This window comes from Octopus bimaculoides, chromosome 2 (genome assembly GCF_046866305.1).
Source record: "Octopus bimaculoides isolate indiv1 chromosome 2, ASM4686630v1, whole genome shotgun sequence".
Taxonomy (NCBI): domain Eukaryota; kingdom Metazoa; phylum Mollusca; class Cephalopoda; order Octopoda; family Octopodidae; genus Octopus; species Octopus bimaculoides.
This window is the reverse complement of record NC_142929.1, coordinates 14,799,177-14,812,115: the sequence shown is the minus strand read 5'-3', so window position 1 is coordinate 14,812,115 and position 12,939 is coordinate 14,799,177. Positions and strand designations below refer to the sequence as shown.

At 33.7% G+C, this 12,939-nt stretch overlaps 1 protein-coding gene across 10 annotated transcripts in view; it reads left to right on the top strand.

Moving 5' to 3' along the window:
* LOC106876006 (F-box/LRR-repeat protein 6) overlaps window positions 1-12,939 on the top strand; it is a 336,390-nt gene that overhangs the window by 209,861 nt on the left and 113,590 nt on the right. Inside the window, exon 1 of one of the 10 annotated variants that reach the window (XM_014924362.3) lies at window positions 8,813-9,795. The exons of the other annotated variants lie outside the window; for them this stretch is intronic. Coding sequence (XP_014779848.1) covers window positions 9,703-9,795 — 93 coding nt within the window. The 5' untranslated portion in view covers window positions 8,813-9,702. Of the gene's footprint in view, window positions 1-8,812; window positions 9,796-12,939 lie in introns of those variants that run through there. 10 annotated transcript variants of the gene reach the window in all.

Genomic DNA, 12,939 nt, shown 5'->3' with positions numbered 1-12,939 from the left:
AGGGAAGGAATTCTAGAGGGTTAATGTTTTAAGAAGTAAAGGTTAGTCAAAGTGGTGAGTATAAAACCTCGAGTGATTGACACAATATAGATAGCAAGAGGATTAGAGATGAGTAAGAAGATGAGTGAGTCAGGGTACCTAATTGGAGGTGTTACAAAACTAGCCAACTCTAAGGAGTAGAGATGGCCGTTGAGGTAGAAATGGGAATATTGTGTTAACATCCTTCTATTTAATTCTTTTCATTAGTAATCAATGGACGAAGGTAGTGAACAGTCTTTTTAATCGCTCTTAGACTGAGGGCTGATTGAATGAGGTTAATTAAATTAATGCTTAATTTTACATGTAGTAAGTTATTGTTTAGTTGTGGGTAAGTTCTGGCTTAGTAGATGTAGGATTAAAGGAATTCCAGCTGTGACCATCCAGTCTTTTAGCCTATTAGGGGCTACATAGTCTAGCATATCTTTCTTTATGGAAGAGGCTAGTGTGTTATTTGAATGAGAATTGGCTGCTGTTTTTAGCAAGCTGAATGACCCTGTAGAGGCTACCTTGTTAAAATTGAACAATTAGACATATCATATATGTAGATCTTGTGAAATGCAGTGTCAGAAGAGGAAGACTTTGACTATTATTTCTATACACCAATGAGTAAACCTCAACTTGATCGCCCAATCTATGAGAAACGTCAGACAAATCTCTTTTAAAATCACACTCTGTCATAGTAGAAAAAGAACATATTAGATAATGTAATCACTCATAGACTTAAAAAGACAAGAAGGTCATGGTCGGAATGCTCTTTTTCATAACAGACATTGATTAGCACTAAACGACAGCTTCAACAACAACAACCTCTAGATGTTCATGTATTAATATCAAATTTGCAAATGAAGAAACTAAGTTACATTTCAACAGATGTTTGACTGCTAGTATTGTCTGTTTGAAAAGCATTATTGATATTAAACTCTTAAAACAGTATCGTTTCAAATGATTACCCCTAAGTTTCAGGTTCTTTGATATTATTTTAATCTTTTCTTCCATGCAAGAATAAGGCTTGCAAGTTATCCGATAATTATAAACTTTTACAATCAATAAGCAGCTATAGATTTCTTAGTTCAAACCTCGCAGTTTTAATCCTTCGTATTCATTGATTGTTTAAGAGCAGCCATAAATAAAGGTAGGTGTGAATGTGTGGTTTACGAAGTTAGCTTTGTAACCCTATGGTTTAGGATTCATTTCCACCTTCCACTATGTCCTTTGGTTCATAAAAGCGAATACACAAACTCATCTCTTCTTTATATATTAGACTAGCAGAAATACCCAGCGTTGCCTGGGTTAAAGAAACTAATGAAATTTATAAACGCTGTCTAGATTACACAGGTCTCAACTGCTAGTAGCTGAGATACCAACTTTCTACACTAATAACTCTCCAACCCATGCCAGCAAGGAACATAGACGTTAAGTGAAATGTGAAAAGAAAGTTTTCAACTCATATATATCTATAAAGTAAATACATGTAATTCAAAATCATGTTTTGTCTGACTTATTTCGTAATGAAAAAACAGGTATAGATTATAAACAATGAAAGGCCATGCGTAGAATACACACACAAACAGACAGCGAATATACCATGTTATTGTTTCAGTTTTATACACACAGATATACATTCACGCACGTCAGTCGAAAAGTGAAAGTGTAATAGTAATACTTACTTTAACACTCAATGGTTTTCCACTTCTATATATGACATGGACATACTATTCATGTAAGTGCTTCTTCATATACTGTGTTTTCTGTCTTGCCATGTTTATCACTGAGAATGTAGAGGTTCTGTTCATCTCCAACTCTAGAACATCCAACATACAGCTGACCATGTGAAACGCAGACAGCGCAAACAGATGGCAAAGCATGGTGCAGTCTTCTGCTGAGCCAGCTTCTCCTGTCAAACCATCGAAACCTTGCCAACGTGGAAAGCAGATGTTAAATGATGATGAAGATATACTGTATTTTAGCGTGTATGAGGAACCCTTTTTTGTCAAAAATTAGATAAAAAAAATATGGGAGTTTCTTATACGTGGATAGTATAATAATCCCTTACAAAACCTTTTTTACAAATTTTAAGCCCTCAAAATTAGAGGGTTTCTTATACATGTTAAAATACAGTATATGTGTAATAATAATGTTAGCTTCTGTAAATATTTATTATAATTATTGTCATTTAACTCCAGGCCAGCCCTAATTAAGGAAAACTTTGATTAGAAGCATTCATGCCATGAATATCCCATCTTTTTAAAGACAGAAGTATATGAATTGAGTGAATTTGACAGCTGTTTCTTGCAAATTAGGTTACTGCATAGAGGCTCTGGTGTTTGCTCATGCATAAATATTTTAAGTTTCTCACAGATGATAAACTTCCAGGAAATTTTGTTTCTAACTTTGGCTCCAGTTTCCTGTTGGAACTATTTTTTAATCCCTGTACTTGTCTTTGATGATAAAAAAAGAAAAGAAAAAGGAAGAATGTTACTGTAATATCTTACATTTCACCTTCCCTTAATGGATTTTAAGTCTTCATACCTGCTTAGAAGAAATTACTTTTAGTACACTGGTTTACAGAAAGTACACACGTGTACTAAAAATAAAAATTTCATAGATATGTTCATTCATAGTAATCTTTATCTAGAAATGGACATAATTTAGGGATTAAGTTACAACTTACATGACAGAAATAGATATATTCTGTAGGTGCAGGTGTGATTGAGTGGTAAAAAAGCTTGCTTCCCAATCACATGGTTCCAGGTTCAGTCCCACAGCGTGGCACCTTGTGCAAATGTCTTCTACTAATATATATATATGTGTGAGTGTGTAGGTGTTTGTGTTTGTCCCCTCCCCACTACCACTTGATAATCACTGTTGGTGTATTTATGTCCTGGTAACTTAGCGATTTGGCAAAAGAGGTTGATACAATGAATACTAGGCTTAAAAAAATAAGCACTGGGATTGATTCATTTGACCAAAATTCTTCAAGGCTCCAGCATGGCCGCAGCAGTCTAAAGACTTAAAACAAGTAAAAGATATAGGATAAAAGATATATTCTTGCCTTATGATGGCTTATTTTATTGGATTAATTAATTGCTAATTGGTTGTTATTATTTATGTTCATAGGATGACATATTAATAGAAAAGGGCAGAGCACCAGACTAGCTTTTTCATATTTTTTATTTGTTTCAGTCATTAGACTGTGGCCATGCTGGGGCACCGCCATAAAGAATTTTAATTGAATGAATTGACTCAAGTACTTACTTTTTTAAAACCTGGTACTTATTCTATTGGTCTGTTTTGCTGAACTGCTAGGTTACAGGGATGTAAACACACCAACACCAGTTGCCAAGTTGTGGGGGATAAATACAAAGACACATACACAAATGCACCACACACACACACACACACACACACACACACACACACACACACACAAACAGACACACACACACCACACACATGCATGATTACACAATGGGCTTCTTTGAGTTTCCATCAACCAAATCCACTCACAAAGCTCTGGTCAGCCTGAGTCTATAGTAGAAGACACTTGCCCTAGGTGCCACACAGAGGGACTGAACTCAGAACCATGTGGTTGGGAAGCAAGCTTCTTACCACAGATATATGTTAACACAAATTTTTTCATAAAGCCTTACAGATAGCTTTATCTTGTTCCAAGGACCAGATCTCATATTCCAACAGTTTCCACTTTACTTTTCATCATCATCATCATCGTCGTTTAACGTCCGCTTTCCATACTAGCATGGGTTGGACGATTTGACTGAGGACTGGTGGACCTCAGTCAAATCGTCCAATAGACTCATTGGATAATACAGCCTTAGACACACTATGTTTGAAAATAAGATGGGATGGTCATTGCTAGAATGCCTTTGACCACTTAACCCATGCTTGTCTGGAGCTACCCTGAGACTAAAAAAACGATTGCTATAAGTGAGATTGTTAGTTATTTTCAGCAGTAACATTGCTATTAGGCTGAGTAGCACATTGTGCTTTGTCTTCCAGCAGACAAAGCTGCCTTACTAATTGAGAACTGTGTCTTGTCAGACTCAGTTCTTAATTAAATGTCAGTATTGTATAATATTTCATAATAACCAAAATCAATAATAAAATATCAATTTTATGATAATTTTTATGTTATGGATTCAAGATAATGATAATGGTTAACACATTCCTAAATTGCTTTTGATAGGTCTATTTCGCTTGTTCTTAATGGTTGAGATTTTTAGAATATATAATATATCATGTTATAATCGAAAGTATGTCTGGAATGAAATTCCATTTAATGAATGGAGTAAAGCTTTAGTTTTGGATGAACTCTAAGATAAATTTCTCTTCTTGTATTGAGCACTCTGTCTTCTTGTTTTCACCTCTAAATATTCACAGATAAGCACAGACAGACAGACACTCACACACACACATAAACACACACATCCATGCACACAAATGCATATACACACACACACAGTTTCACACACAAGCATGCACACACGCACACACACACGTGCGCGCGTGCACACACGTGCATGCGTGCACACACACACACACACACACACAAGTTTTGGAAAAAGAAGAATGCTCAAATAGCATGATGAAAATGATGGTCTTGAGGATGGCATGACTGCCAATGGTGAAATTATACATGGTTAAGGATGAATATATATTAATTTATTATATTATTTATCTATTTCTGTTACTCAATTTCTCAATCAACTATGAAGATTTGTTGTTTTGCTATTGATTTCTGAAGGATTTCAGTATCACTCTTCTCTAAGACTTGATCGATAGAACTGTGTATAATCATTCACTTTTAATTCTTGCACATTACCATATTAGCTAAATATCTATTGCTCATGCCCAAATGAATTATATTGTGTTTTCATTCAGAAACAGATTTTAGAACTATCTCATTTGAATCCACAACAGATCTTCTATGCAGGTCTGTTGCGTATAAGCTTGATGAAAACAGAAAATATGTGCTTGCTAATTTTTCTTCTTCTTTATATTTATGTATTCAAATATAAATATAATGTCTTTTAGTTGCTGAGGCAACACTGTTGCATTGTGGTAATTCAAAGATGGATGCTGATACTCAATTGGAGCTTCTCTGTTATCTCCCCTTGGCCCTCTGGAGGATTTGAGTTTAACATTACAAACTAAAATTTCAACAGTCACCTGCCTGTCTGTCTCTGTCTATCTGTCTGTTTTTCTATGTCTCCCCACTCTCTCTCTCTCTCTCTCAACAGTGAACTATATCTCTTTCATGCTTTCTATTCACAACAAAATGGACTGTGTTATTGAAAGTTAATTTCCCTTATCAATTAATCATTGTGTGTGTGTGTGTGTGTGTGTGTGTGTGTGTGTGTGTGTGTGTGTGTGTATGTGTGCATGTGTGCATGTGTTATATGAATGTATGTCTATTGGAGATGAGTTTAGGCTGAACTGATTGGTTGGAATATACCTCCAAGCCCACAAGAGCCCCTAAATTGAGATAGATTTGAAGCGAAGAAATGTTTATTTGAAGATCCATTAATACCATGCAACTGGATAAAACATTAAAAACGCATCTTTTATACATTTAAACACATAAAACCTTTTTTGGGCTCTCATATTTTTGTTATTGTTAAACTCCTGTTCAACCCTGACTGAGTAAAACAACGATGAAAAACATTCCAGCCAAGATCATCCTCTCTTTCTGGTACTATGTAGGACTACGTAGTAGTCTTTTCTTTTTTAAGACTACGGAATGTGATTTGGATGCTGTTCCTAGCAGCTCAAATGACTGCAATAGAATCTTTCTCATTGACTTCTTGACTCTCACACTGTTAGCAAAGCAGCCAAAATTTGTTACATTCTAGAAGTTTATATGTATATATATATATATATATATATATCAGTGCCCCTGGACTGGCTTGTGCGGGTGGCACATAAAAGACACCATTTCGAGCGTGGCCGTTTTCGTGCGGGTGACACGTAAAAGCACCCACTACACTCTCTGAGTGGTTGGCGTTAGGAAGGGCATCCAGCTGTAGAAACTCTGCCAAATCAGACTGGAGCCTGGTGTTGCCATCCGGTTTCACCAGTCCTCAGTCAAATCGTCCAACCCATGCTAGCATGGAAAGCGGACGTTAAACGATGATGATGATGATGATGATGATGATGATATATATATATATATATATATATATATATATGTATATATATATATGTATATATATATATGTATATATATATATATATATATATATATATATATATATGTATGTGTGTGTGTGTGTGTGTGTGTGTGTGTGTGTGTGTGTGTGTGTGTGTGTGTGTGCATAAATAGAATTTATGTCTAAGAATTAACCTCCAGTAACAGAGAGTAGTCACCATGTTTTTTTCTGTATCTGCCACCTCTGGAGAGCATTTGGTGTTACTTAAATGTGCATTTATATAATATCCAGTTACCTAATACCCAGTGCAAAACTGATTTGTAAGATTGGCTGAAATGGATCTATAATGCTCTTTACTTGGATTAATACATACATACATACTTATATACACACACGCATGCATGCACAGACACATATGCACATATGTATAATGTATATACATGTGTATATAATTAAAATCTATATTTATATATAATAATCAATGAAATATGAAACAAAATATATGCCCTATATGTTTTCATATTTTTGCTAACAATTTAAACTGTGGTAACATATGCAATGGAAAATTGATTTCAAAATTATTTAGTTCGTTTATAGTCACATAGTTACAACTTTATAGAAAAGGGGAAGGAGAGGTTGTGTGACCTGGTTGTCTCTTTCATTGCCATTAACAGTATAAATGTGATGAATTTGCCTTTCTCCTGAATCCAACACAATTGTGGACTCATAACTCTAGAAGTAATTTAAAACAGTTGATTTTGTTTTCTAAAAGCATTACTGCAGTACAGTAAATGTAATAAATTTTACAAGTGCTCTTGCAGCTAACTATTCTCAATGCTCCTTTGGCGTGTGATCCACAAGGGAGATTACTTTAGGTTACTTTTTAAATCATTTTATACATAGTTAGCATTGTAAATGTATTTTCTTCAAAATTCTTACTATTTTACGGAGATGTACTTGCATAGCAAGTGACCTGATCTGAGATCGTGTGCTGGAACGAAAACAATTGCAGTGTGGAAGGTGTTTATAAGCCATTTAGGAAACACACTAAAACTGTTAGATTCACTTAAACATTTAAATTTAATTTGCCAAAATATTTTCGTCGCTTTGAGACCGCGACCTATTCACTGACAAAATTCTCGGATGCAGCACGAAATTTTGTCAGTGAACAGGTCGCGGTCTCAAAGTGACAAATATATTTTGGCAAATTAAATTTAAATGTTGAAGTAAATCTAACGGTTTTTGTGTGTTTCTTAAATGGCTTATAAACACCTTCCACGCTGCAATTGTTCTTACTATTTTAATAATAAGAAAACCATATAATAATTAAAATAAACGTGTAGATCACCCACCAAAGTAAATTTGTTCACATAGATCACACGGAAAGCAGCACTAACACAAAGTAAACTAAAAAGTAACCTAAAGTAATCTCCCTTTAAATTGTAGATCACACGCCAAAGTGGCACCTTTCTTTTTCTTAAGAAATGATGTGAATTTAGTGCTGGTTTCTTGTAAAAATGCAATTGCCTTCATCTCATCACTGATCACATTGTAAAAATCTTTACATAACATCTTACGGGTTTTTAGAAATTGAAAAGTAAACTAAAAAGTAACCTAAAGTAACCTCCCTTTTAGATCACACACCAAAGTAGCACTATATTACTATATTCTCTTTACATGAGCTACATCTAATCTTGTGGTTCCTTGTAATCTGCTAGACACTACCCAATTGTTGGCATTTAGTACACAGTAATAAATACCTACTGACTCCCTTTCTACAAGTGAAGCAAGGCTATTTCTCATTTCACATCTATTTCTTTATTTTAGTAATTAGTTCTTTGCCATATTGGCATTTAGGCTTTTTGGTTCAACATTATTCTTCCATGTTTAGAATATTCTATGCAATTCTTTTTTAGTACTCTGTTGGTTACAATGACTTGATCCAATGAATGGAACAGCCTGCTCCTGAAATTAACATGCAAGTGGCTGAGCACTCCATAGATGTGTGTACTCATAATGTACCTCTCAAGGAGATTTGGTATAACACAGAATGTGACAACGCTGGCCCTTTGAATTACAGGTATTGTTTATTTTTACCAGCTGAGTTGACTGGAGCAATGTGAAATAAAGTCTCTTGCTCAAGGACACAATGTGCTACTGGGAATCGAACCTATGACCCTATGATTACATACTAAACACCCCAACTACTAAGCCATGTGCCTTTATCCTATACAATAAGGACAACACAATCAGTATATCAATGTTTCTCTAGCTATTCAGTCTTGAACCTCTTTTATAATGTATGAAAAGAAAGTGGTCTAAGGACAGAACCTTAGTGAACACATATTTTGTACGCTAGATTTCTCGGTGAACTGAGAATTGCTCTGCCATTTTTGTGAATAACATTGTAATTTGTATCATAGATGCTGAATGTTAAACGTCACATAATTTATAACAATTCTATGATTATATTCTCCTCTCATTAATACAGCAACATCTAGTTTATAATCCAGTTTCAAGATATATTTGTCACTCTGTTACATAATTCTAATCACTTAATTGGGAAGTTTAATCCTTTTTATGCAGAAAAAAAAGTAGGACTTCTATTTCAAAATCAATATCTTTTGAGTTCAACAGCTTGTCATGTTTTATCAGGTCAAAATTTCTTTTTAATTATTCATCACAGAAGCTAAAACAGTTTTTTTTTCTCTGCATTATATTTCATATCCCATATTTAATTATTACTTTATAGATGGGAAATATTTGTAAATCAAAACTTAAACCACCACAAATACAGGACAGATAATAATATCTACCAAGAGAAGAGTTGTTATGTTTACTGATACATGTTTACTGATAGCCACAGCCCCCTATTGAGCCAACTTTCATTACTATATCAAATTATTTGTTTAGATGTTATGATGATCTTTCTCTTCATTCAGTGAGTGTCAATAATTTATTCAACTTCAGTGAAATCATGTGAGTCGAGTGATTTTGGTTGAGACAACTTGGTAATAGACGAACAGGATTTACAATCTACTGAAAGCTGAGCTAATGCAGAATTGAGATAACATCACAACAAAGTAGTTGTGCTCTTATATATTGTAGCAAACTTGTTCTTGTTTCAACTTGTCATAAAGCTTAAACGTTATAGGTCCAAACAAACATCAAATATTTTTTTTTTTATTTGTTATTTATGATGCATGTGTAAAACATTATCTTAAATGTTCAATGGAGCCTTACTCGGCAAAAACTACTTCAACATGCTACACATGAACAAAGCTGCAACATTAATTGTCACTCATTAATAGTTCGAGAAAAATCCAACTTCATCAAAGATGGGTATGTAATTATGTGAGCATTTAAAGATTTCGGTATCCTTAAAGATTCTGGATATCAGCCAGTTAGAAAAAACATTAAGCAGTCAATATCCTGGATATGTGAAACAACTCTTTATGAGAAGAAATCTCAAAACATAACAAAAATTCAAAGGGAAATGCAAAGTCTACAGGACATACAAGAAGATTTGATGGGGGAAGAATTAACATATTTAGGACAAAGTTCCAATTATGGCGTGACAGAATGGCAGGTGAGTAGTCAAGGACTACATAAGTTATGTTTTAATCAAGTGTTCATCATTTCTATCTTGTTTAATACAATTCTACATTTAAGAGATGAGGAATTATGTACATTATTTACATTATTTACATTTGACGGATATTTGTCCTCATCTTGTTTCTTGTTGACACAACGTTTTGGCTGATATACCCTCCAGCCTTCTTCAGGTGTCTTGAGGAAATTTTGAACCAGGGTTCTCATTCCTAAGGTATTTTTCTATGTTGTTGTTACTATTATTATTATTATTATTATTATTGTTATTATTATTATTCAGGTCACTGCCTGGAATTGAACTTGGAATCTTGGGGTTAGTAGCCCGTGCTCTTAACCACTACACCATATGTTGTTTTCCTTATAATTTCCTTATAATTAATGGGTTCTTATATTATCACAAGGACACAAATATCAAAAGCAGGTTAAAAATCAAAAGTGATGTAATTTTGAATTAATTTCAAAAATGAAGAAAATATTTAACTTTTGAAATATTTGATAAAAAGTAAAATGTTCATGATGAAAAATATCAAATGTTAAGTGTTCTTTATTGAGTATATTTAAAAAAAAAACAGCTTCAGGGAAGATTATTGATTTGCCAAAATCAAAATCAAAGGATTGTGATGACAAAAGATTGGAAACCACTGTTACAGACTAATTAAATTGACTCTAATACTTGAATGGCATTTACTGTATCAATGTAGAACATAAGATTTGAATTTTGAATATGAAACAATTTAACTAAATACCATCAGAAAGCATTATTTTTTCCAGTATTTTATCAATTCTATCAGCTACCAACCTTATTTTCCCTATAATTGCTGGTGATTAATGACTGGTATTTTCAATCAAGCAGCAAAGCTCATCGGTTAATCCTTTCGTGACTTACTCTAATGAATAGACTGCTGATGTGTTTTAATCAATGTTTAATATAATAAAATTTGGAGAAATTTATTAAATTATCTCATAGTATATTATATTGGTGCTGGCCAACTGAAATCTCATGATATAATTCATACTTTAATGAGATTTTAATCCAAATTATAATTTAAATATAAACACAATATTACAAGTTATCTCAGTCTGGTAATAAAATGTTAAGCTGCTTTGCCAGATGCTCTCCATCTTGAAATGCTAGTTTCCACAAATATCATAATAATTGCTAATATGTATGCAATCCTTGGCGTTTATAAAGAATTTAGGTAGCATTTTGACCCTTTGTTTTGTTCTCTTTTCTGCTTACAGACTTTTAATCATCTTTGTTTTTATTATAAGTTGATCTTACTCTGTAAACATAGGTCTTATGTCTCAACCTTAGCTATTAGTAGGGTTTTAATTTTTTTCCCTGTTTTTTTGTCAAGTAATTTCTCTCAGTATTTTTCAGGAGTCTGTTGTGGTTAATTTCAGGTCAGTCCTAACACAGAAGAGTAATGACCAAGGAATTATTGGTTGTATTTTTTCTGGGCACAAAGTTCTCAGAGTAGCATTAGCTAAATGTGTCTTATTTCTTAGGCAGTAAGATATAATTTGAGGCAATTATGTCTACTAATTCTAGCAGTTTGAACTACTGCATAGAGGCTTCTTTGTTGTCTTTTTTCCATGCTTGTTGTGATATTTTCAAAAGTTACCCTTTATTTCTTTCACTTGTTTTTTTAAAAATATTTTGGCATTATGCTATGCTTGAGAAAAAGACCCATCAAGCCAAGTAAAACCTCAGTCATGGCAGATAACGGTGTCATGCAAATGGTTCCCATGCCAGTGGTATGTAAAAACACCCATTACACTCTCAGAGTGGTTGGTTTAGGAAGAGCATCCAGCCATAGAAACCATGCCAAAACAGACTGGAGTCTGGTGCAACCTCCCAGCATGCCAGCCCTGGTCAAACTGTCCAACCCATGCCAGCATGGACAATGGATGTTAAATGATGATGATGATGATGATGGTGGTGGTTTACTTTTTACCTTCTAGTTTTTCTCCCTAAATTCTTGTGTTGTTCATTGCAGAATTTTCTCCTATGGAGTTTAATTTAGCATAAAGAGTGAGTTACTGGCTGTTTTAGTCCTCAAATAACTTTTCCTTTTCTGTACAATGTGTGTTGTGTATTTTATTACCAACCAGATTAAACAGGATAATGTACGTTTAGTTACCCTTTTTGAATTCCTCTGTATTATTAGATCTTTGCTTGAGTTTTAGTTTATATTTTACTATCCAAAAATAAACTTGATTAAAGAATCAAAAAATTATCCTGGCAAAGTAATTTACTGAAATTATTGTAAAACTTCTTGATAAACGATGAGCAGAGTTCTGTATTTTTAGTGAGAAAGATTCTGATAAAAGATAAATTTACTAACTCAATTTTTTCTAACTTCTCTTTTTCTGATTCACTGTAACCTTAAGCCTAAACCCTAATCTCAACTCTAACCATGAATCTTAACCTTAACTGTGGCCCTGCCCATAAACTGTAACCTTAAACCAAAACCCTTGGCTTACAGGAGAAAGAAACAAATTGATACACAGATAGATAGATAGATAGATAGATAGAGAGAGAGAGAGAGAGGGGGGGGGGGAGAGGGAGAGAGGGAGCAACAGAGACAGCAAGTTTGGTTTATTTATAACACAATGTTACTCAGTATCCAAAACTCTCACAAATCACAGTCTGACATCTTAAATAAAGGTTATATTGTACAATATTTTCCTGATTTACGGAAGTATTAGATAAGACTATCAGAACTGGAATGATTTTCATCATAGTTTTATTTGTTCATGATTGATTTTGGGACTAAACAACAACATGCAAGTTAACTTGGAGTTGATGGAATAAGGCCTGATGGTGCAGCTTAATATAAATAGTGGTTATTTTTCACTCAAATCTTAAATTAGGATATGAAAAATTAGAAAATGTAGTCTTATATATAAAAAAAAAAAAACAACAAATAATGCATGCACACACACACACACACACACACACACACACACACACACACACACACACATTGATTCATAGCTGAATAGAAACCATCAGTTGCATACTCCCTTAATAAGATACGTATATGTACAACTCTCAGCATTTGAGTCACTTTATTAGCTTCAGCTAAATAGTAATAAAGAATATATACATGTATGT